Source organism: Canis lupus, chromosome 16, assembly GCF_048164855.1.
Source record: "Canis lupus baileyi chromosome 16, mCanLup2.hap1, whole genome shotgun sequence".
Classification (NCBI taxonomy): Eukaryota; Metazoa; Chordata; class Mammalia; order Carnivora; family Canidae; genus Canis; species Canis lupus.
The window spans coordinates 38054416-38080656 of NC_132853.1; the positions used below are offsets into that span (position 1 = coordinate 38054416).

General features: G+C 38.1%; 1 protein-coding gene across 9 annotated transcripts in view; it reads right to left on the reverse strand.

Moving 5' to 3' along the window:
• FBXL20 (F-box and leucine rich repeat protein 20) overlaps positions 1-26241 on the reverse strand; it is a 114890-nt gene that overhangs the window by 52823 nt on the left and 35826 nt on the right. For 7 of the 9 annotated variants that reach the window (XM_072780381.1, XM_072780380.1, XM_072780385.1 and 4 more), the window contains exon 2: positions 4201-4262. In XM_072780381.1, coding sequence (XP_072636482.1) covers positions 4201-4262 — 62 coding nt within the window. Of the gene's footprint in view, positions 1-4200; positions 4263-25093; positions 25218-26241 lie in introns of all 9 variants that reach the window. The other 2 variants (XM_072780383.1, XM_072780387.1) reach the window with 1 other exon arrangement.

Below are 26241 nucleotides of genomic sequence, written 5' to 3' on the forward strand. Positions count from 1 at the left end.
TTGGTATCTGACTGAGTCTACTTGGAAACCTGACCCAAAGGTTGCCAATCTATAGGATGCCCACTAGGCTGTATGTTTTGGTCCCAAAGCTCTTCATTTCAGTGTTTGAGAGGGCTTGTATTTCTTCCTGTTTTATTTCCCACAGGTACTAGTAAATCCAAAAAGAGCTAAATATGTATAATTTCTTACTTTTTCATGTGTTTATATATATGACTTTTAAATCATGCTGCTAAGCTTGAGAACTGTATAAACATCTGCCTGGATATCCATAGGTACCAAAACTGAACTCATTTTCATTATTTTCTTTCAATTAACCCTGTTCTTCCTATTTTCTTTATCTGAGTGTTCTAACCATCCACTGGCAGAAAGTAAAAAATTGGGGCACCATTCTTGCCTCCTTCCCAATACCCTCATTAGTGATCACATCAAATTAATCAGCAAATACACTGTCAATCCCAACTCGTAAAAATCTCTTGATAGAGTCCATTTTCTCTCTTGCCCATCACTATGATGGAGTTTAGGCCATCATTTCCCCCCAGTAAAGATTACTGTAACAACTTTCTATTTGCTGCTCTTGCCTTCAGCATCCATGCATGCATGAATAAATAAATATTTTTTTATTTGATACACTGGGAGAGAACATAAGCAGGGGGAGCGGCAGGCAGAGGGAGAGGGAGAAGCAGGCTTCCTATAGAGCAGGGAGCCCAACACGCGGCTTGATTCCAGGACCCTAAGATCATGACCTGAGCTTAACCTAACTTGATGCTTAACTGACTGAGCTACCCAGATGCTCCGCAAAAAAAAATGTTTTTGTTAAATAAACAAGTATGGAGTCAAATACCTGCTTCTTCAATACCATTTTATCAGAGGTAACCACTAGCAACCTAACGGCTATGAAGAAATCTCTAAAGTGGGGTCATTCTTAACAGAAGACTACAAATCACCCACTTAAGAAGTCACCTATTATTAGTCTACCCTTCATGCTGTCTTTGGGACTGACTGCATCTATGGAAGAGATGCCAGCATCAAAGAAAATACCCAGGGGTGCCTGAGTGGCTCAGTCAGTTAAGCGGCTGCCTTCGACTCAGGATGTGGTCTCGGGGTCCTGGGATCGAGCTTGGCTTCTCCCTCACCCTCTGCTGTTCCCCCCACTTGTGCTCCCTGCCTCGCTCTGTCAAATAATTAAAATGAAAAATTTTAAATGTCTAAAAAATAAAAGAAAAAAAGAAAATATCCACAAAACCTTTGCTACAATGAGTCACCAAAAGTGGGATATGGCTGAAGAATCAGTGAACATAAACAGCATAAAATAAAGCAATACACTGTGTTTGTCATATAAGCTGATTTTTTTTTTAAAGCTTTTATTTATTTATTCATGAGAGACACAGAGAGAAAGAGGCAGAGACATAGGCAGAGGGAGAAGCAAGCTCCATGCAGGAAGCCCGATGTGGGACTCGATCCTGGAACTTCGGGATCACGCCCTGAGCCAAAGATAGACGACACTCAACCACTGAGCCACCCAGGTGTCCCAAGCTGATTTTTAAAAAAGATTTTATTTATTTATTTATTTATTTGGGAGGGTAGCACAAGTGGGAGGAGGGGCAGAGGGACAAGCAGACTCCCCGCTGAGCGCAGAACTCAATGTGGGGCTCTATCCCAGGACCCTGGAACATGACCTGAACCAAAGTCAGATGCGTAACCAACTGAGCAACCCAGGCGCCCCTGAATTTTTATTTTAAATTATATAATAGGGCAGCCCAGGTGGCTCAGCGGTTTAGCGCCGCCTTCATTCCGGGGCGTGATCCTGGAGACCTGGGATCGAGTCCCACGTCGGGCTCCCTGCATTGGGCCTGCTTCTCCCTCTGTGTCTCTCTCTCTCTCTCTCTCTCTCTCTGTGTCTCTATGAATAAATAAAATCTTAAAAAAAATAAATTATATAATAAATACTTATTATATAATTGCATATTTTATTATAACTGTATTATTGAGGGGCGCCTGGGTGGCTCAGTGGTTGAGTATCTATCTGCCTTCAGCTCAGGATGTGATCCTGGAGTTCTGGGATGAAGTCCCGCATCAGGCTCCCTCCATGGGGCCTGCTTCTTCCTCTGCCTATGTCTCTGCCTCTCTCTTTCTGTGTCTCTCATGAATAAATAAATGAAATCTTAAAAAAAAAAAAAAATCAACTGTATTATTGAAATTTTTATTATAAATTGTATTATAAAATTGAAAATATAAAAATTATATACATATTACAGAGGATCCATATTCCATAAAATTTACCTCCCCCGCCTTTAAAAATTTTTTTAAATTTATTTTTATTTATTCTCTAGAGACAGAGAGAGAGATAGGCAGTGGGAGAAGCAGGTTCCCTACAGGGAGCCCAATGTGGGACTCAATCCTAGGACCCCGGGTTCATACCCTAAGCTGAAGGCAGATGCTCAACCACTGAGCCACCTAGGCATCCCAAAATTTACTGTTTTAAAGTACACAATTCAGTGGTTTTTAGTATATCCACAATCATTAATTTCAGATCATTTCATCACTCCCAAAAGAAACCCTATTAGCAGTCACCCATTAGCAATCACTCCCTATCATCTCTCACCACAGCCCCTGGCAACCCCTATTTCCATGGATCTGTCTATCCTGGATATGTCATGTAAGTGGAATTATACAGTATGTGGCCTTTATGTCTGTCTTCCATGAAGAAAAACTCTAATAAAACATAAAAATGTAAACCGTAACAGGGGGCAGCCAATTACCAAAGAATCAAATAATTTCCCTGAATCTTAGTCTTTAGGTAAACTACTATAGTACGAATTAATTGTCATTATTTAAAAAAAAAAAAATTGAAGTATGTCTTAGTGTACTCAGTTTATAGTAACAGTAAAGAACATAACCCATTTAAAAATATTTATCTTTTCAATGGCTAAAATTTTGCTGAAATTTGAGGGATATTCAAGATATCCAGGATACATTCTCCATAGCCCTGTAGCTTAGGGTGTATTGCTATGATTTCGATTATAGTCAACCAGCATGTACAAAAGCATTACTTCCATGAAAAAAATTCATTCCAAATTCAATGTCGTTATTTTTTTTCTTAGTATCTCCAATGTATAAGGTATTATATAAAGATTTATAAGAAAACAGTCCCTGCAAAAAAAAAAGAAAAAAAAAAAAAAGAAAACAGTCTCTGCTTACAAGGTACTTGCAATATAGTGAAGGACTCAGACATGCAAATACTTAGAAATGCCAGAAATACTCTTCTTCACCAGCACTAGCATGAAATTATTTTCCACCTTGAGTAGGAATTGGGCTGGTTATGGCTGGGCTGCAGTAGCAGCTAAGAACAAGAGTTAGATACCCCCAAGTACAACTTGTTAAATTTTAACATTTGCAAATGACAATATACCTAAGTTATAGGTGCCCAAATAATGGGCGCTGAAAATAACCCCCTTAGTTTTTCCCTAGGTAATTTCTAGGTCAGATATATATAAATTGGAGGCTTTGTGTTTTATGTTGTGGGTGATCCCAAATGTAATTTCTACTTGTTAAAAATAAGGAGGATAAAATTACAACCGTAATACAAGAAAGAGTTTCAAATAACTTTTACCTTTTTATTTTTTATTTTTTTCAAGATTTTATTTTCAAGTAATCTCTACACCCAATTTACAATCCTGACATCAAGAGTCTCATGCTCCACCAACTGAGCCAGTCAGGCACTCCTACCTTTTTTACCTTTAAAATAAAGGGCTGTAACTCTTCTATATAGTGCCTCACTATATGTAATATTTTGTCTCAAACACAAGTCATTTTATGGACATATTTGATATTGGGAATGGGAAGTGGGGGGGGTGAGTTAGAATCACTTAAAAAATCAGCATTATAATAAAATAAAATATATCTTTCATATTATATACAAGAATAGAGCAAGGGAAAACTAGCAAACAAAATCATATAGGTACAAATCAGGTAGGAGAAAACTGTTTTGAAATGAAACATTTGAAATTTTGATCCATATCTAAAAAATACAGTCAAGACTATTTAACAAAAGAATTAATAAATTTACAAATTCAGATAATCCAGTTCCTGTAAATACACAAAAATTAGCAGTAAGTCTAAAAATTTTTAAATAGCCAAATAGGATACATACACACATACACACACACACACAACCAAACTAAAATTAGCATTCAGACTTACCGTAATAGGAGTTCTTTGGGAAGTTTTTTATTGATTACAGCTTCATCACTATTTGAGAACATCTGCAAAAACAAAATAATTTAGTATTACTCAACATTTTATTATGTTCAACTCAAAGCTTAGAGGCAGTCATCTAAAGAGAGACATAAATAAGTACAGTGATTATTATAAACCAAAGTCATATTTTTAGGGACTCTTTAGGCTAAAAAACATCTTTTTCAAAATATTTATTTGACACAGGAAGAGAATGAGAGAGCATAAGTGAGATGGGGAGCAAAGGGAGAGGGAGAAGCAGGCTCCCCTCTGAACTGGAAGCCTCGATGCGAGGCTCGATCCCAGGACCCTGAGATCATGACCTGAGCCGAAGGCAGAAAGTTTAACTGACTGAAGCACCCACATACCTCTAAAAAACATCTTTGAGACATTTAATTTGTTTTGTAGCTTTAGAAACAATCAATTACAATCAGAAGGATGACATTATGTGGCAGGTATTATGTTAAGTGCTTTTCAAGTACTAATGTACTGAATCTTCATATTATCGTTAATCTTCATTTTCTATGTAAGGAAACTGAATTGGAAAAGATTTATTTGCTTAAAAATTGTATCACTGCACAGTGACCATTTAAAAATGCCATTAAGTTAAGGTGATTCTCCAAATCTAAGTCACATTTACTTGTTCAAGGAGGTGCTCAGAAACCTAGGATAGGGAACATTCTGAGTTTTATATAATATGGAGAAAATTGGTAATGCTTCATAGCCATTACCATATGCAATCTTGATGTACACAAGTGATCATTTAACAAATTTTTAAAAAAGATTTTATTTATTTATTCATGACAGACACAGAGAGAGAGGGAGGCAGAGACACAGGCAGAGGGAGAAGCAGGCTCCATGCAGGGAGCCTGACATGGGACTCGATCCCAGGTCTCCAGGATCATACCCCAGGCTGACGGCGGCGCCAAACTGCTGGGCCATCGTGGCTGCCCTTCATCATTTAACAAATTAATCAAATAACCCATAATGGATATTTTTATTTATTATTTATTATTTTTATTTTTTTTTAAATTTCATTTTTTATTTACTCATGAGAGATACAGAGTGAGAGAGAGGCAGAGACACAGGCAGAGGAAGAAGCAGGCTTCATGCAGGGAGCCCCACGTGGGACTCGATCCCCAGTCTCCAGGATCACGCCCCGGGCTGCAGGTGGCGCTAAACCGCTGCACCACTGGGGCTGCCCCATAATGGATATTTTTAAATAGTCATCCTTTGTCCCACAGAGGAGATCACGACTATAAAGCTTGTGTAGTTAAGCTACATAAAAAAACAAATACCTATACTTAATAAAAAGCAGAGTAAAAACAGCAAACATACATGTCACTGAAGCTGAGGAAAATATGCTCGGTCCCTGATATTAAGTATTACAAGAGATACCTCTTGACTTCATGCAATGAAATTTACTGAACACCCTCTCAAATCAGGCACTCTTATAGGCAGTGAGATACAAACAGGAGATGTTTCTTTATATTTCAGGAACTCTTGTTCTACAATGAACACACATAAGTAAATATTAAGTATTAGAAATAAATCACAAGAGGTATACAAGAGCAAGGCAAGAAATAACTAATTCTGCCCACAGGTGACATCTAAACTGGGTCTTAAAGGAAGGCCAGAAACTAATAAACTAGGAAAAATGGGGAAGGTAGTATGTATAAAATCATGGAGTCATATATGAAGGCCTTAGCATTTCACGATTCAAAGTAGAAAAAGTAATGGAAGGGAAGTAAAGAGGTAGGAAAGTAGTGGAGAGAATGTACCTCCCCCCTCAATCTCAGACATTCAAAGAGTAATTACGATAAATATTTTCTGATAACTATAACAACATACCTTCCAGCTAAATGGAAAGCTCTGTGAAGGCAGGGACTGTGGCTTTTATGTTTGCCATCATATTTCCAGGATTGAGCACAGGGCCACACACATGCTAGGAACTCAACCAATTTAACTGTTAAGTGGATGGAGGGGGGGGGGGTGCTCATGAAGGAAACTTGTATATCAGGCTAGAGATTTGAAATAATCCTGTAGAGAAGAGACACCTTAAGAAATTAAACTCCAGATTGGTGGCAAAGACATAAACTAAGAATATACTGAAATTATAGTTCAAGTAAAAAATGACGCAGGTCTCTGTGAGATTATAGGGGTGGTGAAAATTTAAAAAAAAGAAATTGGAGAAAAGGAAGATTTTTGAAGAAGCAAATGGACTTGATGATGGAAAGTGCAACTATCAGGTTTCAGTGCAACAGAAAATCTTATAATAATAAAAGTAATGCTGTTGACTGACAATGACATATTTTAGTAAAGTATATGACATCAAAGAATAATCTGCTTTCCTATAATTTCTACTCATTAGTGGAAGCTATTAAAAATCATACCCTTCTTCTATAAGGCAGTCTTTCAAAATGAAGCCATCATATTTCCTCCTAAACAAGCTTAAGTTTTTCTCAAATTATATGGTTTCTAAGATGCTACATTATAATGATCATTACTCTCTGGGTACACTTAAAGAAAATAATGCATTGTAACCCATTTAAAAAGCCAAATAATCAAGGGTTGATGACATAAATAACAATGTCTTGTAAATAAAGTATCAAAAATGGAAACCTGGAAGATTTTCAGAGTTAGATAGCACATAACATTTATCTTAAGCTTAAGATCTTTGGGGGGAAAAGTTTTTAAGTACCAAACAGACTCCTCAATCTACTAGACTCTGCCCCACTAAAATTCACAAAAGGACAATCATTTATATACTAAAAATGCTAACCTCCTTATCTCATGTACTCAAACTATTTTTTAAAAAGATTTTATTTATTTATCCATAAGAGACACAGAGAGAAAGAGGCAGAGACATAGGCAGAGGGGAAGCAGGCTCCATGCAGGAAGCCTGATGTGGAACTCAATCCTGGAACTCCAGGATCATGCCCTGAGCCAAAGGCAGATGAGCCACGCAGGCATCCCTCAAACTATTTTTTTAAGTGCTACACATCTCACCTAGTAAGGCACTTTGTTCACTTGAATATACACAGTAACTAAACTGATTAAAGATATAAACCTGCCATAGGTCATTCATATGCCTTCTAAACTCTATATATAAAAAGGAACAAAAATCACACCCAATAATTAATTTCTTTCCTCACATCAGTCCACATAGACTGAATGGTCTTGTCCCCTTCATGTGGGAGCATGAAGGTAAGTGAAGGGAAAAAGGAACAACGTCCCAGGGGGATTTGGGAAACACCAAGCTAACAGGACATCTGTTCAGATTTACATATCCCTCCTCTTCCTTCTGCACATTTATAGTCTACTCCAAAGTCCCAAGAAAGGATAAGATCAATGGTTCACAACCTGTGGTTATCTGACCAGTAGCATCAGTATCAAGTGTGACTTCATTAGAAATGCAAATTCTTGGGCTGTACCCAGACCTATAGTATCAGAAATGAGGTGGGGAGGAGGTGGAAAGAAAGAATGGCAATCCATATTTTAACAAGTCGTTCAGGGACGCCTGGGTGGCTCAGCGGTTAAGTGACTGTCTTCGGCTTGGGGCATGATTCTGGAGTCCCAGGACTGAGTCCCACATCAGGCTCCCTGCATGGAGACTGCTTCTCCCTCTGCCTGTGTCTCTGATTTTCTCTGTGTCTCTCATGAATAAATAAATAAAATCTTAAAAAAAAAAAAAAAGTAGCCCTTCAGGTGACACCACTGCTTCCTAAAGTTTCAGAACCAATGGACCAGATGAGGCAGATTGTGAATCTCATAATTTAAGAAATTACAGTTCTAGGAAGTCCGACTCTTGGGATGCCTGGATGGCTCAGTCGTTGGGCGCCTCCCTTCGGCCCAGAGCATGATCCTGGAGTCCCAGGATTGAGTCCCGCATCAGGCTCCCCACATGGAGCCTGCTTCTCCCTCTGCCTATGTCTCTGCCTCTCTGTGTCTCTCATGAATAAATAAAGTCTTGAAAAAAAATAACAAAAAACAAACAAAAAATCTGACTCTTGATTTCAGCTCAGGTGTTGATCTCAGGGTCATGACTAGAGCCCCATTTTGGGTTCCATGTTGGATATACAGCCTACTTAAAAAAAAAAAAAGAAAAAGAAAAAGAAATGTGTGGGCAGCCCGGGTGGCTCAGCGGTTTGGCGCCTACCTTTGGCCCAGGGTGTGATCCTGGAAACCCAGGATCGAGTCCCACATCAGGCTCCCTGTGTGCAGCCTGCTTCTCCCTCTGCCTGTGTCTCTGCCTCTCTCTCTCTCTCTGTGTCTCTCTCATGAATAAATAAAGAAAATCCTTAAAAAAAAAAAAAGAAAGAAAGAAAAAGAAATTACAGTTCTAAGAAATAATCCGAATATTTCATTATTTGGAGTGACATAACAATGGAGCTTAGAAAATAATCCTAGAGGTAGACACAATAATTTTAAATATTTTCTAGGAAGCCCATATGGCTTCTGCCTCAGTTCATGGCATTGCTGGTAAAATAAACGTTTCACAGAAGCAATAGAATATGTTTTAGGTATTCTACTATTTCAGCTGAATCAAACTTTGGTTTCTCATGCAAAATATAAAGGTTGCCAAAACCGGTTAGGTCCAGGATATGATGAATTGCAACAAATTTGTCAAAGATTTTGGATATAATTGTTGTAGAGGAAGTTGACTATCCAAACATCTGACATTCTTAGGTAATCTGGTTTTATATTAACAGGAATATATAATTTCATTATGTATATTTATAATCTATCTACATTACAAGGACAGGGTAATGGGTAAAACATGAGAGCAACTAGGTTGTTCTCTATTAATTGTTTCAAGGTAGGACATCATCCTCTGAACAAGCAAATAGATATTGCAACAGTATTTATCTAGGATAAGACATTCTTAAATATTCAGGCTTTAAAAAATCTAATTGACGTGTCTTGTTATACACTAGCATTTACTGCTGCTTTGTATAAAACTATAATTGTTTTTATTTTTTGCATTCATTAAAAATTTTTTAAATTCAAGCACAACAGCGTTTTATTATTTTTAGGTGTACAGTACAATGATTAAATATTTCTGTACATTACTCAGTGTTCATAACGATAAATGTACTTTTTTCTCCCTTATCTCTTACCAAGTTTTTCTTTTTTTAAGATTTTATTTATTTTTTAATGAGAGACAGAGAGAGAGAGAGAGAGGCAGAGACACAGAGGAGAAGCAGGCTCCATGCAGGAGGCCCGAAGAGGACTCGATCCCCGGATGCCAGGATCACGCCCTGGCCAAAGCGAGGCGCCAAACTGCTGAACCACCCAGGGATTTCCCCCCCACCACCACCAAATTTTATTGGTGAGCAAAGTACATAAATGTGGGATACACATTTCAGTTCTCTGAAGGTATATTCTTAATTTTTCTTTTTTAAAATTTAATTAACTAGCATATAGTGTGTTATTGGCTTCTACAATTATAATTGTTTTCTATAAATTATATAACTAAGAAATGTAATGGAGTAATGGCACGTAGGTTTAACAAAGGAAATAGCAAAGAATGTACTTGCTCAACAGCGACCCCTGCTGGTTGAATTAGAGTATAGTTCCTGACTTAAAAAATTAAAAGATCTCTTTCAGCTTTATAGAACACAAAATTTAGTGAGTACTTTGGTAGAGAATATTAGTTATCCATTCTCCTAGTGTAACAGAATTCCCAACATTTAGTTAGCACATGGCTGTATGTAAAGACAACTTTATTTCTCCTGCAGCTATATAAAGCCAAGTCACTGAGTTCTGGCCAATGGGTTAGAAGAGAAAATTATGTGTGCGATTTCATAAGTGTCATTTAAAAAATTTTTTTTAATTTATTCATGAGAGACACACACAGAGAGAGAAGAGACACAGTCAGAGGGAGAAGCAGGCTCCATGCAGGAAGCCTGATGTGGGACTCAATCCCAGGACCCCAGGATCACGCCCTGAGCCAAAGGCAGACACTCAACCACTGAGCCAGCCAGGGGCCATATTAAATTTCTTGTTAAAGAAAAGCTGTAATTACTAGGTTTTCACCATCATGCAATTTTATCTGTATATATATCATATTTTTTAAACAGCTTTAAATGGTATAATTCACTAACCATAAAATTCACTGGTTTTAAGTGTACATTCAATAATTTTTAGTAAACCTGTAAGGCTGTACAACCATCACTTCATTTTTAAATTTTCATCACCCCAAAAATATCCTTCATGCCTGTTTGCTATCCATCCATTTGCTTATACCCAACCTTAAGCAACCACTAATTGCCTTTCTTTTTGTACAGATTTTCCTTTTCTGGACATTAAAAAAAATGGAAACATAAAACATGTCATCTTTTATATCTGGCTTCCTTTATTCTGCATATTTTAAAAACTCATCATGTTGTAGCATGCACCAGTCATTCCTTTTATACTGTTGAATAGTATTCCAGTTTATGAAATGCCATATTTTGTTTATTCATTCCCAGCTGGCAAGCATCTAGATTGCTATATTTTTTTTACTATCATGAATAATGCTTCTATAATTATTCTAAATAAGTCTTGGTTGAAATAAGTTTTCAGTTCTTTTTTTTTTTTTTAAAGATTTATTTATTCATGAGAGACACAGAGAGAGGAAGAGACATAGGCAGAAGGAGAAGCAGGCTCCTCGCAGAGAGCATGATGTGTGACTTGATCCTGGATCCTGGGATCAGGCCCTGAGCCAAAGGCAGACACTTAACCACTGAGCCACCCAGGCATCCCAGGTTTTCATTTCTTTTTTTTTTTTTTTTTTTAAAGATTTTATTTATTTATTCATAGAGACACAGAGAGAGAGGCAGAGACACAGGCAGAGGGAGAAGCAGGCTCCATGCAGGGAGCCCCATGTGGAACTCAATTCAGGGTCTCCAGGATCATGCCCTGGGCTGCAGGCGGCGCTAAACCGCTGCGCCACCGGGGCTGCCCCCAGGTTTTCATTTCTTATGTACAGAATCTAAGATAGAGAATTGCTGGGTTGTGTTATAGGTTGTTTATTTTACACTTTTTTTTTTTGTTATTTAAAAAAGATTTTATTTATTTATTTGAGCGAGAGCGCATGTGCACATGTGTGGCAGAAAGAGGCAAGAGGGAGTGGGAGAGAGAATCTCCAGCAGACTCCCTGCTGACAGTGGAGATGCTGACCTCAGTCTCAAGATCCTGAGATCATGACCCCAGGCGAAACCATGAGTCAGACACTTAACCAACCTAGCCACGCAGAAGCCCCAAGATTTTTTTTAAGTAAATTCTACATCCAACATAGGGCTCGAACTCACAACCCTGAGATCAAGAGTTGTGTGATCTACCAACTGGGCCAGTCAAGCACCTCAGTTTATTTTAAACTTTCAAAGAAACCAATAAATTGTTTTCCATTTTCCATTCCCACCAGCAATGTATGAGAGTTCCAGTGTGTCCATATTTTACCATCACTTGTTGTTGTCTAGCTGTTTAACTTTGGCCAATTGGTATACCATGGTTTCAATTTGCTTTTCTGTAATTACTAATGTTAGTGAGCACCTTTTAATGTTAGTCAAATGACTTCTTTGGTGAAATATGTATTCAAATCACTTGTCCATTTATGTGGGTTGTCTTCTTACCATTGAGATTTAGCAGTTCTTTATATATTCAAGGACTTTGAATATATATACAGACCCATCATGGACTATATGATCTGCAAATATTTTCTCCCATTCTGTGGGTTGTGTCTTCTACTTCTTGATGGTATCTTTTGAAGGACAAATGTTTTTAATTTTGATAAAGTTCAATTCACCTTTAAAAAAATCAATCATGCTTTTGATGTTACATACATGTAATCCCTACTTTTTGAAAGTCTGTGTTATGCCACTTTCCTTTTTTTTTTTTAAAGATTTTATTTATTTATTCATGAGACACACAGAGAGAGAGAGGCAGAGACACAGGCAGAGGGAGATGTACGCTCCGTGCAGGGAGCCCGACGCGGCACTCGATCCCAGGACTCCAGGATCACGCCCTGGGCCAAAGGCAGGTGCTAAACCGCTGAGCCACCCAGGAATCCCCTAATACACTGGTACTGTTTTTTAACTGAAAACCAAATGATATCTGAAGAGGATTTTCACTTTTATGAAAAAAGGTAAGAAGCAAAAATAGTGTTCAGGGTTTTACAAGTGAGCCATTAGAGAGGCAGAGTAAACCGAGAGCAGTGAGAGTAGCACTACCAAGCTCCCTTCCCATGAACCATGCTCAGCATCTCAGTATCAAGCTACCACAGCTTTTAATTGTGTCTGTGAGCATTTGTGCTTTATCTTGATTTATTTTGTGGATCTATCAGCAAGATGTATCCCAAGGTATAAGGAAAGCTGAAGAGACATTACTTTTTGGTTCTAGGAATGCTCAAGAAAAATTTTTTTAAAAGATTACTTCTTATAGAGAGATCAAGCAGAGTAAGAAAGAGCACAAGCAGGGGGAGAGAGAAGCTGACTCCCCACTGAGCAGGGAGCCTGACCAGGACCCTGGGATCATGACCTGAGCCAAAGGCAGACGCTTAACCAACTGAGCCACCCAGGTAGGTGCACCTCAAGTTTCCATATAGATTAACAGAACCGCTTCTTCGCTTTGCACCATTTCAGCTTACAAAGTTTCACAGGGATGCTCTACTTTCAGATAGCAGGGGAAAACCTGTATATGAATCTGTCTAACCAATGGTCATAAAGCTTATCTGCTATGTTTCATTCCAGAAGTTTTATAGCTTTAGTTCTTACATTTAAGTATATGATCCATTTTGAGTTATTTTTCATACATATGGTTGGAAGTAAAGACCAAAGTTCATCTTCTACCCTGCAGATATCCAATTGTTTCAATACCATTTGTTTAAAAGACTATTCTTTTCCCACTGAATTGCCGCTATTGAAACCTTTATCAAAAATCAACTGGCCACAAAAAAAAAAAAAAATCAACTGGCCACAAATGTAAACATTTATTCTTAGATTCTCAATACTGTTCCATTACTTCGTAGGTCTATCTTTATGCCAATAACTGTCTTGATTACCATAGCTTAATGTTATTTTGAAATCAGTAAGTGAACTCCTCTGTGTTCATTTTGCAGCATTTCCATATAAATTTTATTATTTTTAAAAAGATTTCATTTATTCACAAAGACAGAGAGAGAGAGAGAGAGAGAGAGAGGCAGAGACACAGGCAGAGGGAGAAGCAGGCACCACACAGGGAGCCCGACGTGGGACTCGATCCTGGGTCTCCAGGATCACACCCTGGGCTGCAGGCAGCGCTAAACCGCCGTGCCACCGGGGCTGCCCCCATATAAATTTTAGAACCACCTTGCCAATTTCTACAAAAAAGCCTGCTGGGGCAGCCCAGGTGGCTCGGCGGTTTAGCACCACCTTCAGCCCAGGGCGTGATCCTAGAGACCCAGGACCGAGTCCCACATCGAGCTCCCTACATGGAGCCTGCTTTGCCCTCTGCCCGTGTCTCTGCCTCTCTCTCTCTGTCTCTCATGAATAAATAAATAAAATCTTAAAAAGAAAAAAAAAGCCTGCTGAGATTTTGAGAGATTGCATTGATTCCATAGATCAATTTGGAGAAAACTGCCATCTTAATATTGGGTCTTCCAAACCATGAACTTGGAATTTCTAATTATCTTTTAGGTCTTCTTTAATTTCTCTTGGCAATGTTTCATAATTTTCAGTGTATAAGTCTTATTTTTCCCCAAGTATTTTATTATTTTTAATACTATGAATCAAAATGAATTTTTTAAGATTTGAGAAAGAGAGCGCGTGCTCAAACCAAGGAGAGCACAAGCAGGGGGAGAGGCAGAGGGAGAGGAAGAGAATCTCACGCAGATGAGTGCAATCCCATGCCCCTAAGATCATGACCTGAGCCGAAACCAATAGTTTGACACTTTAACTGAGCTATCTAGGTGCCCCAAACTGAATTCTTAATTTTATTCTAGATGGTTCAAGGCTAGTACATATGTAGTATATCTTCTATTCATTTATGTTCAACCTATCTGTGACTTTGAATTTAAAGTGTGCCTCTTCTACACAGCATAAAGTTGAATCTTGTTTTTTAAAAAAATCTAGTCTGACAATCTATGCCTTTTAAGTATACAAGTCATTCACATTCTATTGTAATTATTTAGTGGGATATGTCTCATTTTGCTGTTTGTTTTATGTATGTCTCATGTCTTTTTTTTTTTAAGATTATTTATTTATTTATTCATGAGAGATACAGAGACATAGGCAGAGGGAGAAGCAGGCTCCAAGCAGGGAGCCCGAAGTGGGACCCGATCCTGGGACTCCAGGATCATGCCCTGAGCCAAAGGCAGATAGATGCTCAACCGCTGAGCCACCCAGGCGTCCCTTGTCTCATGTCTTTTGTTCTTCTTTTACTATCTTCTTTTAAGTTGGTATTCTCTAGTGTATCACTGTAATTTTTTTGTTTAAAAAAATATCACAATCTATTTTAGATTAGTACTAAACCTGGTAACATATAAAAACTTTGCTCCAAAAGAAATCTATTTCCCCCCTCCTCCTTTTTGCTATTATCATGCTGCATATGTATCTTTTTTTAAAGACTCATTTTGGAGACAGCGAGTGAGAGAGAGAGGAGAGAGAACGCATGTACACATGCACGGAGAGGCTGAGAGAAAAGGAAAGAGAAACCAGCAGACTCTGCTGAGCTCAGAGCCTGATGCAGAGCTTGATCTCATGACCTGAGCCAAAACCAAGAGTCGGACAAACGCTTAACTGACTGTGCCGGCCAGGGGCCCACTATATATCTTAAAAGCCCAATGATTAAAAAAAAAAAAAAAAAGCCCAATGATAGAGTTTTATGATTGTGTCACACAAGTGTCTTTGAATTCAGTTGAACTAATATAAGAGAAAAATTTATTTATAGCCTTCAATATTTACTCTGGTAATTAACTTTTACAGTGCTTTTCCTTCAAGTTACCATTTGGAACTGTATCCTTTCAGGTTGAAGGACTGCCTTTAGGATTTCATGTAAAGCTGTATTTCATGTCTACTAACAACAAATTCTCTGTGTTTGCTATTCTGGGAATGTCTCTATTTTGCCTGTATTTTTCAGTAATAGCTTTGCTGGATATAGAATTCACTTAAATTATTTTTGAAGGGAAATTCACATAAAATGTACCATTTTAAGGTACAATTCAATGGCATTTAGTATCTGCAATGTTATGCAAACTGCCACATCTACTTCAAAGTTCTTGTTCCCCTAGAAGACTCAGTCTTCCTTAAGTAATCATTCCCAAGACCTACCACCCCATATCCTCCCATTCACAGATTTAGCCAACTGTTATTCTCCTTTCTGTCACTGCAGGTTCCCCTATTCTGGATATCTCACATAAACAGAATCATTCAATGTGACCGTTTATGTTTGGCTTATTTCATTTTTTATAACATTTTTGAGGTTTATCTATATAGTACCATACGTCAGTAATCCATTCCATTTTGACTGAATAATCTTCTGTTGTATGGATATACCAAATGTTGTTTATCCATTCATCTGTTAATGGACACTTGGATTGCTTCTACATTTGCCCATTGTGAATATTGCTTCTATAAACATTATTTGTGCACAAATACTTTTATGAATTTTTTAAAAAGATTTTATTTATTCATGAGAGACAGAAGAGAGGCAGAGACATAGGCAGAGGGAGAAGCAGACTCCCTGCAGGCAGCCTGATGTGGAACTCAATCCCAGAACCCCAGGATCACACCCCGAGCCAAAGGCAGACCAACCTCTGAGTCACCCAGGCGTCTCTGAATATTTGTTTTCAATTCTTTTGGTATCTAAACATCTATGAGTGGAATTTCTGGATTGTACGGTACTTCTAACTTTTTAAGGAACTACCAAAGTGCTTTCCACAGTAACTAACTGCACCAATTTACATTGCTACCAACAAGGTAAAAGTTTCCAATTTCTTTTTTTTTTTTTTAATTTATTTATGATAGTCACACAGAGAGAGAGAGAGACAGAGACATAGGCAGAGGGAGAAGAGGGCTCCATGTACCGGGAGCCCGACGTGGGATTCGATCCCGGGTCTCCAGGATCGCGCCCTGGGCCAAAGGCAGGCGCCAAACCGCTGCGCCACGCAGGGATCCCCCAATTTCTCCACATCAGGGGCACTTGGGCGGCAAAATCAGTGAGAAGCCTGTGACTCTTGATCTCGGGCTCATGAGTTTGAGCCCCACGCTGGGTGGAGTTTACTTAAAAAGAAACACAAATTTCTCCACATCATAGCTAATACTTATTTTCCCATTTTTGCTATTTTTAATTATACTCATCCTAGTGGGTATAAAGTGCTATTTCATTAGTTTTGATTTGCCTTTCTCTAAGGGCTAATGATTTTTATTTAGGGCTAATGATTTTGAGCATATTTTCATATGTGTTGGCCTTTCATATATCTTCTTCAAGGAAATGTCTGTTCAAGTCCTTTGACTTTTGTAAAAAAAACTGGGTTGTTTCATTGTAATGGCTTTGTAAGGGTTCTTTATATTCTGGATATAAATATATCTGTTCTCAGGTATGGTTTACAAATAATTTCTCTCATTCTTCAGGATTTTTCAGTTTCTTGAGTGTCCTTTGATGTGAATATAAAATTATTTTTTTTTAAAAAGATTTTATTTATTTATTTATTTATGGGGGGGTGTAGGCAGAGACACAGGCAAAGGGAGAAGCTGGCTCCATGCAGGGAGCCAATGTGGGACTCAATCCCGGGACTCCAGGATCATGCCCTGGGCATGAAGGCAGGTGTTAAACCACTGAGCCATCTGGGGATCCCCTGAATATAAAATTCTTTTTTTTCTTTAAAGATTTTTATTTATTTATTCATGACAGACGCACAGAGAGAGAGAGGCAGAGACACAGGCAGAGGGAGAAGCAGGGAGCCTGATGTGTGACTTGATCTCAGGACTCCAGGATCGCGCTCTGGGCCAAAGGCAGGCACTAAACCGCTGAGCCACCCAGGGATCCCCTGAATATAAAATTCTTAATAATTTTTACTCTCTATACTTTGACTTGTTACCCAACTGCTTTCTTGCTTCCATGGCTTCTGGTGAAAAGTCAGCTGCTATTCATATCACTGTTCCCTCACATACACCATGAATTTTTACTTCCCAGATTTTTTCTTTGTATCTTGATTTAAACAGTTCAATTCAAGTGTTACCAGGTGTAGATTTCTTTGTATTAGTCCTACTCACTCAGATTTTTGGATGTGTAGATACATGCTTTTCATCAAATTTGGGAAATTTTCAGCTATTATTTCTTCAAATATTTTTTTCCAACTCTCTCATCTCCCGTCTCCAACTATATGTATTGTTGGTACAGCTGATGTCCCATAATTCCTGAGGTTCCGTTCATTTTGTTTCATTCTTTTCTTCAAGTTGGATCATTTTTTTAAAAAAATTTTTTAAATTTATTTTTATGATAGAGAGAGAGAGGGAGAGGCAGAGACATAGGCAGAGGGAGAAGCAGGCTCCATGCACTGGGAGCCCGACGTGGGATTCGATCCGGGGTCTCCAGGATCGCACCCTGGGCCAAAGGCAGGCGCTAAACCGCTGCGCCACCCAGGGATCCCAGTTGGATCATTTCTACTGCTCTGTCTTTAAATTCATGGATTCTCATTCTGTGTGATCTCCAATTTGATTTTGAGTTCCTCCACTAGTAATTTTTTCAGTTATTCTACTTTTCAACTTCAGAATTTCCATTTGATTTTTTTATAATTTTATTTCTTTATTGACATTGTCTATTTGAGTCACTGTCATCATACTCTCCTTTAATTACTTAAATCTGATTTCCTCTAATCTTTTTTAAAAGTAGGCTCCAAGACCAGTATGGAGTTCAACACAGGGCTTCAACTCATGATCTTAAAATTAAGACCTGAGCTGAGACCAAGAGTCAGATGCTTAACCAAGCCATCCAGGCATTGCTCCTTTAGTCTTTAAACATGTTTATATTAGCTGCTTTGAAAGTGATAATTAGTCTCTTTTAGCTGCTTGTGATAAAATATGGTAAGAAATACACTACAGAAAGAACTGTTTAGGGGCACCTGGGTGGCTCAGCGGTTGAGCATCTGCCTTTTGCTCAGGTCCTGATCCCAGGATCCTGGGATTGAGTCCTACATCAGGCTCCTTATGGGGAGCCTGCTTCTCCCTCTGCCTATGTCTCTTTCTGTGTGTGTGTGTGTGTGTCTCTCATAAATAAATAAAATCTTAAAAAAGAAAAAAAGAAAGAAAGAACTGTTTAGTTTTCAAGAAAAAATATTAGAAGACATATAGAGGGCCTAGATCTTACTATACTGGAAAATAAAACTATTTCTCATCTTCTGTCTCTCAAGCCATAAGATTCTCAAAATAAGAACTATCTACAGGGTAAATACCAGATAAAATAATGTGGCTGTTAAGTTGCTTTGAGAAACCTCAGAAAATCTTAAAGCCATGCCTAGTTGACTCTCTTAATTAGACAAGAATTCCTCTAAGAAACTTAAGGGAATTATGTCACAACAGCCTGACACAACCAAACTAGAGAGAGGCCTGTCTTAAAATGAGTTATAATACAGCTTTTGGGATGGAGAATAACAAATCAGATTCATAGAAAAATCCTAGAAATTTTATTATTTATTTTTTTAAGATTTTATTTATTTTAGAAAGTGTGTGCATGAGTGAGGGGAGGAGAAGGAGAGGGACAAGCAGACTCTGCGCTGAGCATGTAGCCCAAAACAGGGATCCATCTTACGACTGATCTGAGACCATGACCCAAGCCAAAACCAAGAGTCAGATGCCCAACCAACTGAGCCACCCAGGTGTCCCAAAAATTCTAGAAATTTTAAAGGAAGATGTTCCAGCTGGATTAAAAGGGACAGAGGTTTTTCAAAAAAGAAGAGCAGCCTCTGGGAATCCAAATTTCTCTAGGAAGGAAGTACACTAAGAAAGATATTTAGCTTCATAAGACATTACTAAGTAGAAGGAGAGACCTCTCAGAAAGCAGCATTAATAGCCCAGAATGTGGTACCAAGAATCACAGAGAAAAACAGATTCAGGAACCATTCCCAGGAAGCAGAATTGGGCCCAAGTCCAGCCACATTTCCTGCTTCTGGAGTAGATGACCCTGACATGTGCCCATCTAGATTTTAGAACTGATGGGAACCAACAACTGCTATGTGCCTCCTGTTAGCTCCCCATTATTATTATTATTATTATTATTTTTTTTTTTTTTTAGGGAGAATGTCTATTGCCATTATTCTATCCCTGTGACAACAATGTATATTGTGTGCATGGTGTAAATGACTTTTCTTTTTAGTTCATAGGTCTCTGGATCAAGGGGAACTGCACATGAGGACCACTGGGAGCAGATATTTTGCATGTGATAAGAATGTGAATCACTGGAGTCAAAGTGGAAACCATGGTAGAAACTCATAATCACAGCTTTCTTTTTTTTTTTCTTTTTTTTAGATTTTATTTATTTATTATTCATGAGACACACACACACACACACAGAGAGAGAGAGAGAGAGAGAGAGGCAGAGACACTGACAGAGGGAGAAGCAGGCTCCATGCAGGGAGCCCAACATGGGACTTGATCCCAGGTCTCTGGGATCACACCCCAGGCCGAAGGTGGCACTAAACCGCTGAGCTACCTGGGCTGCCCATAATGACACCTTTCAATAAATCTTAACTCCTTCTGGCAATGACCTTTTGCAATGGGATTTTGCTATACCTCTCTTCATAAGGTAGTCTGGTTTCCCACCCTCTGCATCTGAGTTGACATGGTGACTTAATTTTACCAAAACAATGTGATGGAAGTAACACTGTATGATTCCCAAGGTTGAGCCTTACAAAACACTGAAGCTTTATCCTCTTGAAACACTCATGCCACCATGTAAGAAAAAGTCCAGGCTAGGTTTCCGAATGATGATATACCATGTGGAAAAATAAGTACCAGCTGACAGTGATACCCAGGCGTCCGACTGTGAGGCTCTTAGACACTCATGCCCCAGTCAAGCCACCATATAGCTGCAGTCTCATAAATAACTTTTTCAGCAACCAGCAGAAGTCCTGCCAAGCTGAATAATTGTTTTAATTTTAGAGTGGTTGATAACAGCAAAAGCTACAAAAACAGGCTCTTTAATGTTTACAACTCATGATCATAGATGAGGGTAAAACTTGAGACATACAAAGGTAGTCCAACACAGACCAAATATTTTGGTGAGAGGAAAATTTTAGGGAGAGATTAGGAATGAAATTTCAGGGGGTGGCTGGGTGGCTCTGTCTGTTGAGCATCTGACTCTTGGTTTTGGCTCAGGTTATAATCTTATGGTCGTGGATTGAGACCCACATCAGGCTCTGTGCTGAGCACAGAGTCTGCTTCAGATCCTCTCTGTCCCTGCCACTCACTCTCTCTCTCAAATAAATAAATAAATGGTTTTAAAAAAATGAAATTTGAAGCTGGTTCAGTCAGTAGAGCATGCAACTCCTGATCTTGGACTCGAGTTCAAGCTCCATGTTGGGAGCAGAGATTACTTAAAAATAAACATATTTAAAAAAATAATAAAGAACTCTTCCTCTACTTAAAAAAAAAAAGAATTTTCATAAAGAAATCCAGAGTTAAAGCTACATAAAATTTTCTCTTCACTATTTTTTTCCTATAAGTAATTTTTACTGATTATGCCATTTCTTCATTCAACTACCACCAGATGTTTTTCCGACTGGCTTTCTTTCCAGAACCTAAGAGGAAAAACATTTTTGTATGGCTAAATAAACCTAAAATAAAATAAGTTTACAATCCTTCCGCCTAACATCTCATCCCTATTAGGAATATAATTGCATTTTAAATGAAAACTACTGTCAGTGCATTACCATGTCATGAGTAAATTTATCATAAGAAAGAAATTCCTAGATTAAAAATACTAAGGAAGGGATACACTTAGAAAACAGACACATTACTTAATAGGTCAAACTTTCTGCTTTGGATACCTTTTAATATCTGACTCAACATTCTGAGCTTTCTTTTATCCTGATTTCTATCCTAATTACTAACCAAAATCTATATCCACTAACAATTCATTGCTCTCAGTATAAAATAAGTAGGCACCTTTATTCTGTTTTCTGTTGATTATTACTTTCACTTACTCAGTTTTAACTATCCCAAGCAACATTTTTGAGCCCTGAGGACTCCATGAATTTTGATGACCCACTGGGTAGGACTGGAAATCATTTTGGATGCTGCTCAATCCAGGAAATCTTCCATGTCCTACTGAAAACTTTTTTTTTTTTTTTTTTGAGGTTATAAAGTAAAAGGAAAGAACTAAAAACTCAAAGTAGCAATATAATTACTTGTCCTTCACTCCCCTCCTCCTTCACTTTCCCTAGCACCGCCTCATCTCTGTAAACACTGAAAAACTAAGAGCAGGGCAGCCCCGGTGGCTCAGCGGTTTAGTGCTGCCTTCAGTCCGGGGCCTGATCCTGGAGACCCTGGATCAACTCCCACGTCAGACTCCCTGCATGGGATGGGGCCTGCTTCTCCCTCTGCCTGTGTCTCTGCCTCTCTTTCTATCTCTTATGAATAAATAAATAAATATCTTTAAAAAAATAAAAACAAATAAAAAAATAAAACACTAAGAGCAGATACAGCCGGCAATAATGGGATTTGACTCAGGATTAGCAAATATTTACCTCTAATCTTGTATTCCAATGCCCAGGGGTTGGTAAATCAAGGGAAAGTAGAGTTTGATTTCCTCATTTACAAATTCTAGTCAATGTGCCAGAAACTGAAAACTGGCAGAAGCTGTGGAATTTTCCAAGACATATGTCAGATAGTAATTTTACAATTCACTCACAAACACACATTCTAAATCATCTTACTGTTATGGAAATATTTCCAAAGCAGTATTTTAACATAGCCATGGTATTTATTTGTAGAAAAAGCATTCCCTTGTTTTAGGTAACATAAGAAACAAATAAAGTACACAGCATCCTAGATATCCTGACTGCATGTCAGAAACTATATTTAAATTTAAAAGGAACCAAGAGAAACAATGCTAAATTAGAACAAAGACTCTTTAAAGCAGAAGTGAAGAAATAACTTTGTAAGAAAATCATTAAGGGAAAGTGATACCAAGTTAATAGACCAAAGAAATCTATTAGACTTCCTACGCCGTGATATGAGTAAGACAATGGTGCTATTATGAACATGACAACTAAACAAAGAATGCATGATACAGCTAGATATTTGGCTAGAATTAATTAACTGATAAATATCTGGAAAGAGGTCTCTACAATATGCCATATAATTTCACTGAATTTTTATATTAAAAGAGTAAAAAAAATGAAAAAAAAAAAACAATGAAGACAAAGGGCTTTGGAAAAACAGCAGAGTCCTCCTTATCCCTACATCCTACAGAATCTTCTAGTAGGTTCTGGTATTTGCCTTTCTTTTTCTAAATATGCTTGACTTGTCAAATTTAGATATTATTTACTGACACCCTTCTGTGAAATACAAGTATTTAGCTTCAGCATCTTAACCCCCCATCCTCCACATCCCATGTAATTTTTTCAGTCTTTGTTTAAATCAAGAGGAATTATGAAAGGATTGGAGAGATACTAGTCAGTACTCAGTCAAGTAGAACAGTTAAGATCATGCACTTCTTCTCTACAAATCAATGACTACCTCATTTTTTTTCGTTTTCTATGTATTTTTAGCTTTCACTCAAAAGCTCCAACATCTGTTATATGTCTATCAGTATTTCCCATATGCTCAAATATATCAGATTCTGTCTTTTTCCTGCATCTGTATCTTCCCCAAACTGTTCTTTCTTCTGCTTCACTCTGTTGGGGGATGCTCTGAACTGGCTACACAGCTGTCATCTTGGGCTCATCCTTAGCTCTTCTCTTTGAATCCTACTTCTTGAACCTGATTTCTTCTCCCTTTCTATTTAAGGGCAACTTATGAACAAAAAAGAGTTCATGAGAACTACAATTTTGGAGTCACTTGCAGGTCTAAAAATATCTTTATTCTAAATTCACATTTGATTGATAATTTAGCTGGCAATAAAATTATACGTAGGAAATCTTTCCCGATGAAGACATATGAAGACACAACTTGATCCTGTTTCTTTTTTTTTTTTTTAATTTTTTATTTATTTATGATAGTCACAGAGAGAGAAGAGAGAGAGGCAGAGACATAGGCAGAGGGAGAAGCAGGCTCCATGCACCGGGAGCCCGACGTGGGATTCGATCCCGGGTCTTCAGGATTGCGCCCTGGGCCAAAGGCAGGCGCCAAACCGCTGCGCCACTCAGGGATCCCTTGATCCTGTTTCTATGTCCCTATGCTACTACTATGTAAATGCCATTCTTATGGGTCCTTTGAATGTAACCTCTAGCTACTCTTTCTGGATGCTTTTAGTAAAGTCTCTATATCTCCAGTTTACTAAATTTCATAATCAAGTTTCTTGGGTCTTTGTCTTTTTTTACTATTCTAAAGCTTTTTCAATTTACAAATCTATTGACTTGGAAAATGCTTTGGAGGGACGGGTGGCTCCCGTCCTTTGGAGGTCCTTTGGAGGACTGGGTGGCTCAGTCCTTTGGAGTCCTTTGGAGGACTGGGTGGCTCAGTGGTTGAGCACCTCCCTTAGGCCCAGGGCGTGATCCTGGAGTCCCGGGATCCAGTCCCCATCGGGCTCTCTGCAGGGAATCTGCTTCTCTCTGCCTGTGTCTCTGCCTTTCTCTAGGTGTCTCATGAATAAATAAATAAAATCTTAAAAAAAAATGCTTTGGAGATTTTTTGGGCATCATTTCTCACTATTTTCTCTGTCCTTTAATATTTGGGTTTCTATTAGTCAATTATTGGACCTCCTAGTCTATCTTTAATTTTAAAATGTATTTTTCGGGCATCCCCCGTGGTGCAGCGTTTCGCGCAGCCTGCAGCCTGGGGTGTGATCCTGGAGACCTGGGATGGAGTCCCACATCGGGCTCCCTGCATGGAGCCTGCTTCTCTCTCTTCCTGTGTCTCTGCCTCTCTCTCTCTCTCTCTCTGTGTCTCTATGAATAAATAAATAAAAATTTTTTAAAAAATGTATTTTTCTCTGGGGGCACCTGGGTGGCTCAGTCAGTTAAGCATCTGCCTTTGGCTCAGGTCATGATCCCAGGATCCTGGGCTCCCTGCTTTTCGGGGAGCCTGCTTCTCCCTCTGCCCTTCTCCCTCATGCATGCATGCACATATGTTCTCTCTCTCACATGCTCTTTCTCTCTCAAAATCTTTAAAAAAATTATTTTCTATTTCCCTCATTTAATCTTTTTGTTCTAATTCCTAGGAAATTGCTTCAACTTTACCTACAATCCTTCCACTATTGGTGGGGGTATAATTATATTTTATTTATAAAGGTTTTTTATTTGTTCAAAGATTTTTCAAAATAACATCCTGTTCTTTTGAAGACACAACATTTCATTTCTTAGAGATTCCCCGTCCACCCCAGTTTTCTACCCTTGCTCTCTCTGCCTTTTCTCTTATTTGTTTGGCTTCTCATTTTATTTTAAAATATTTACTTATTTATTTTGAGGGAGAGAGCACACATGCAGGGGGAGAGGCAGAGGAAGAGTCGTAAGCAGACTCTGTGCTGAGCATAGAGGCCAATGTGGGGCTTGATCTCATGACCCTGAGTTTACAATCTGAACCAAAAACCAAGAGTTGGCTGCTCAACCGACTATGCCACCCAGGCACTCCTGGCTTCTTATTTTAGAGGCTTTCCTCAACTGTTTTGTTATTCCTTGGCTGTCCATTCCTATTCATGACCTTAAGAAGCTAAATGGAAGCTCATTTTTATTTCAAAGACCCACCAGTCTGTATGCAGATTTTCATTTAATTCCTTGGCTCCAAACCCCTATCCTCTTCATGCATCTGATGTTCCTGGATCCAGAACCCTCAGCTTCCATTTTCTTGGAGAAAAAAATCCCCAGTTTCCTAGAGGAGGAAGAGGTAGTTTGTATGATTCAATCACTTCATAAGATTTTCAAATGTTACCTATTTTTTTTAACATTATCTACTTTTAATCTCAAGTCTCGTCCTTATCTTTTCAGAGATATTTTGCTACCACATGTTGAGTCTCTGGGGAGGTTGTGTTGGGTAAATTCATTTGCTTGTCCCTGTAGACAATGCAGGGTGTACCTTCCTCCATTTGGCTGAATCACTTAACACTCTTCTGTGTGTTTTGTTTTTTTCTAAAAAATAGTTGAAATTTTGTATCTATGGTGGTTTCTAATTCTTCCACTCATTTTTGTCACTGGGGTCTAATGCCTCTTTGTATTCCTTTATGGTAATTTTAGTGCTATTTGAAGAGTAAAGGAAATACACGTACTCTCAGTCAAACCCCATGTTTGATCAAAATTTTCATACTAATTTTAGACATTGTGGATAAAATCATTAAGAATATTTACTAAACTGGTGGAGACCACAAAACTCATTAGGATAAATAGTATCTTTGTTAACAGAATCAGGATTCAATGATTTCTAAAGGATAGTAGTATCAGGAAGAAACTCATAAGGGATAAGTTAAAACATCTTTCATTAAAAAAAAAAATCTTTCATTTAGATTAAGCAATTACCATTTACATAAATACAAAGCAGGAAACCTAGTTTCACAAAAACTTAGTTTCAGTTTATTATGAGTCATTTATGTGACTTGTTATATAACAAATTTTAAAAGAAAAACTATAATCTTAGGATACATTAATGGGAATCATAAAGACTAGATCAAGCGAGAAAACTACCCTACTGTATATATTAAATGGTTGTCAAGAACTCTAATGTCACAGTTGAGAAACAAAACTGACTAAATACCATTTAGAAGATGGATTCTAGGATATTGAGAGGTTCCAAACTAAGTCTTAGGGAAAATGGTAACAATAAGAGGAATATTCAAAGTCTTGAATGGAAGAACATTACAGTTGCTATAGAATATCTGAAGAATTGTCCTTCAGAATCAAGT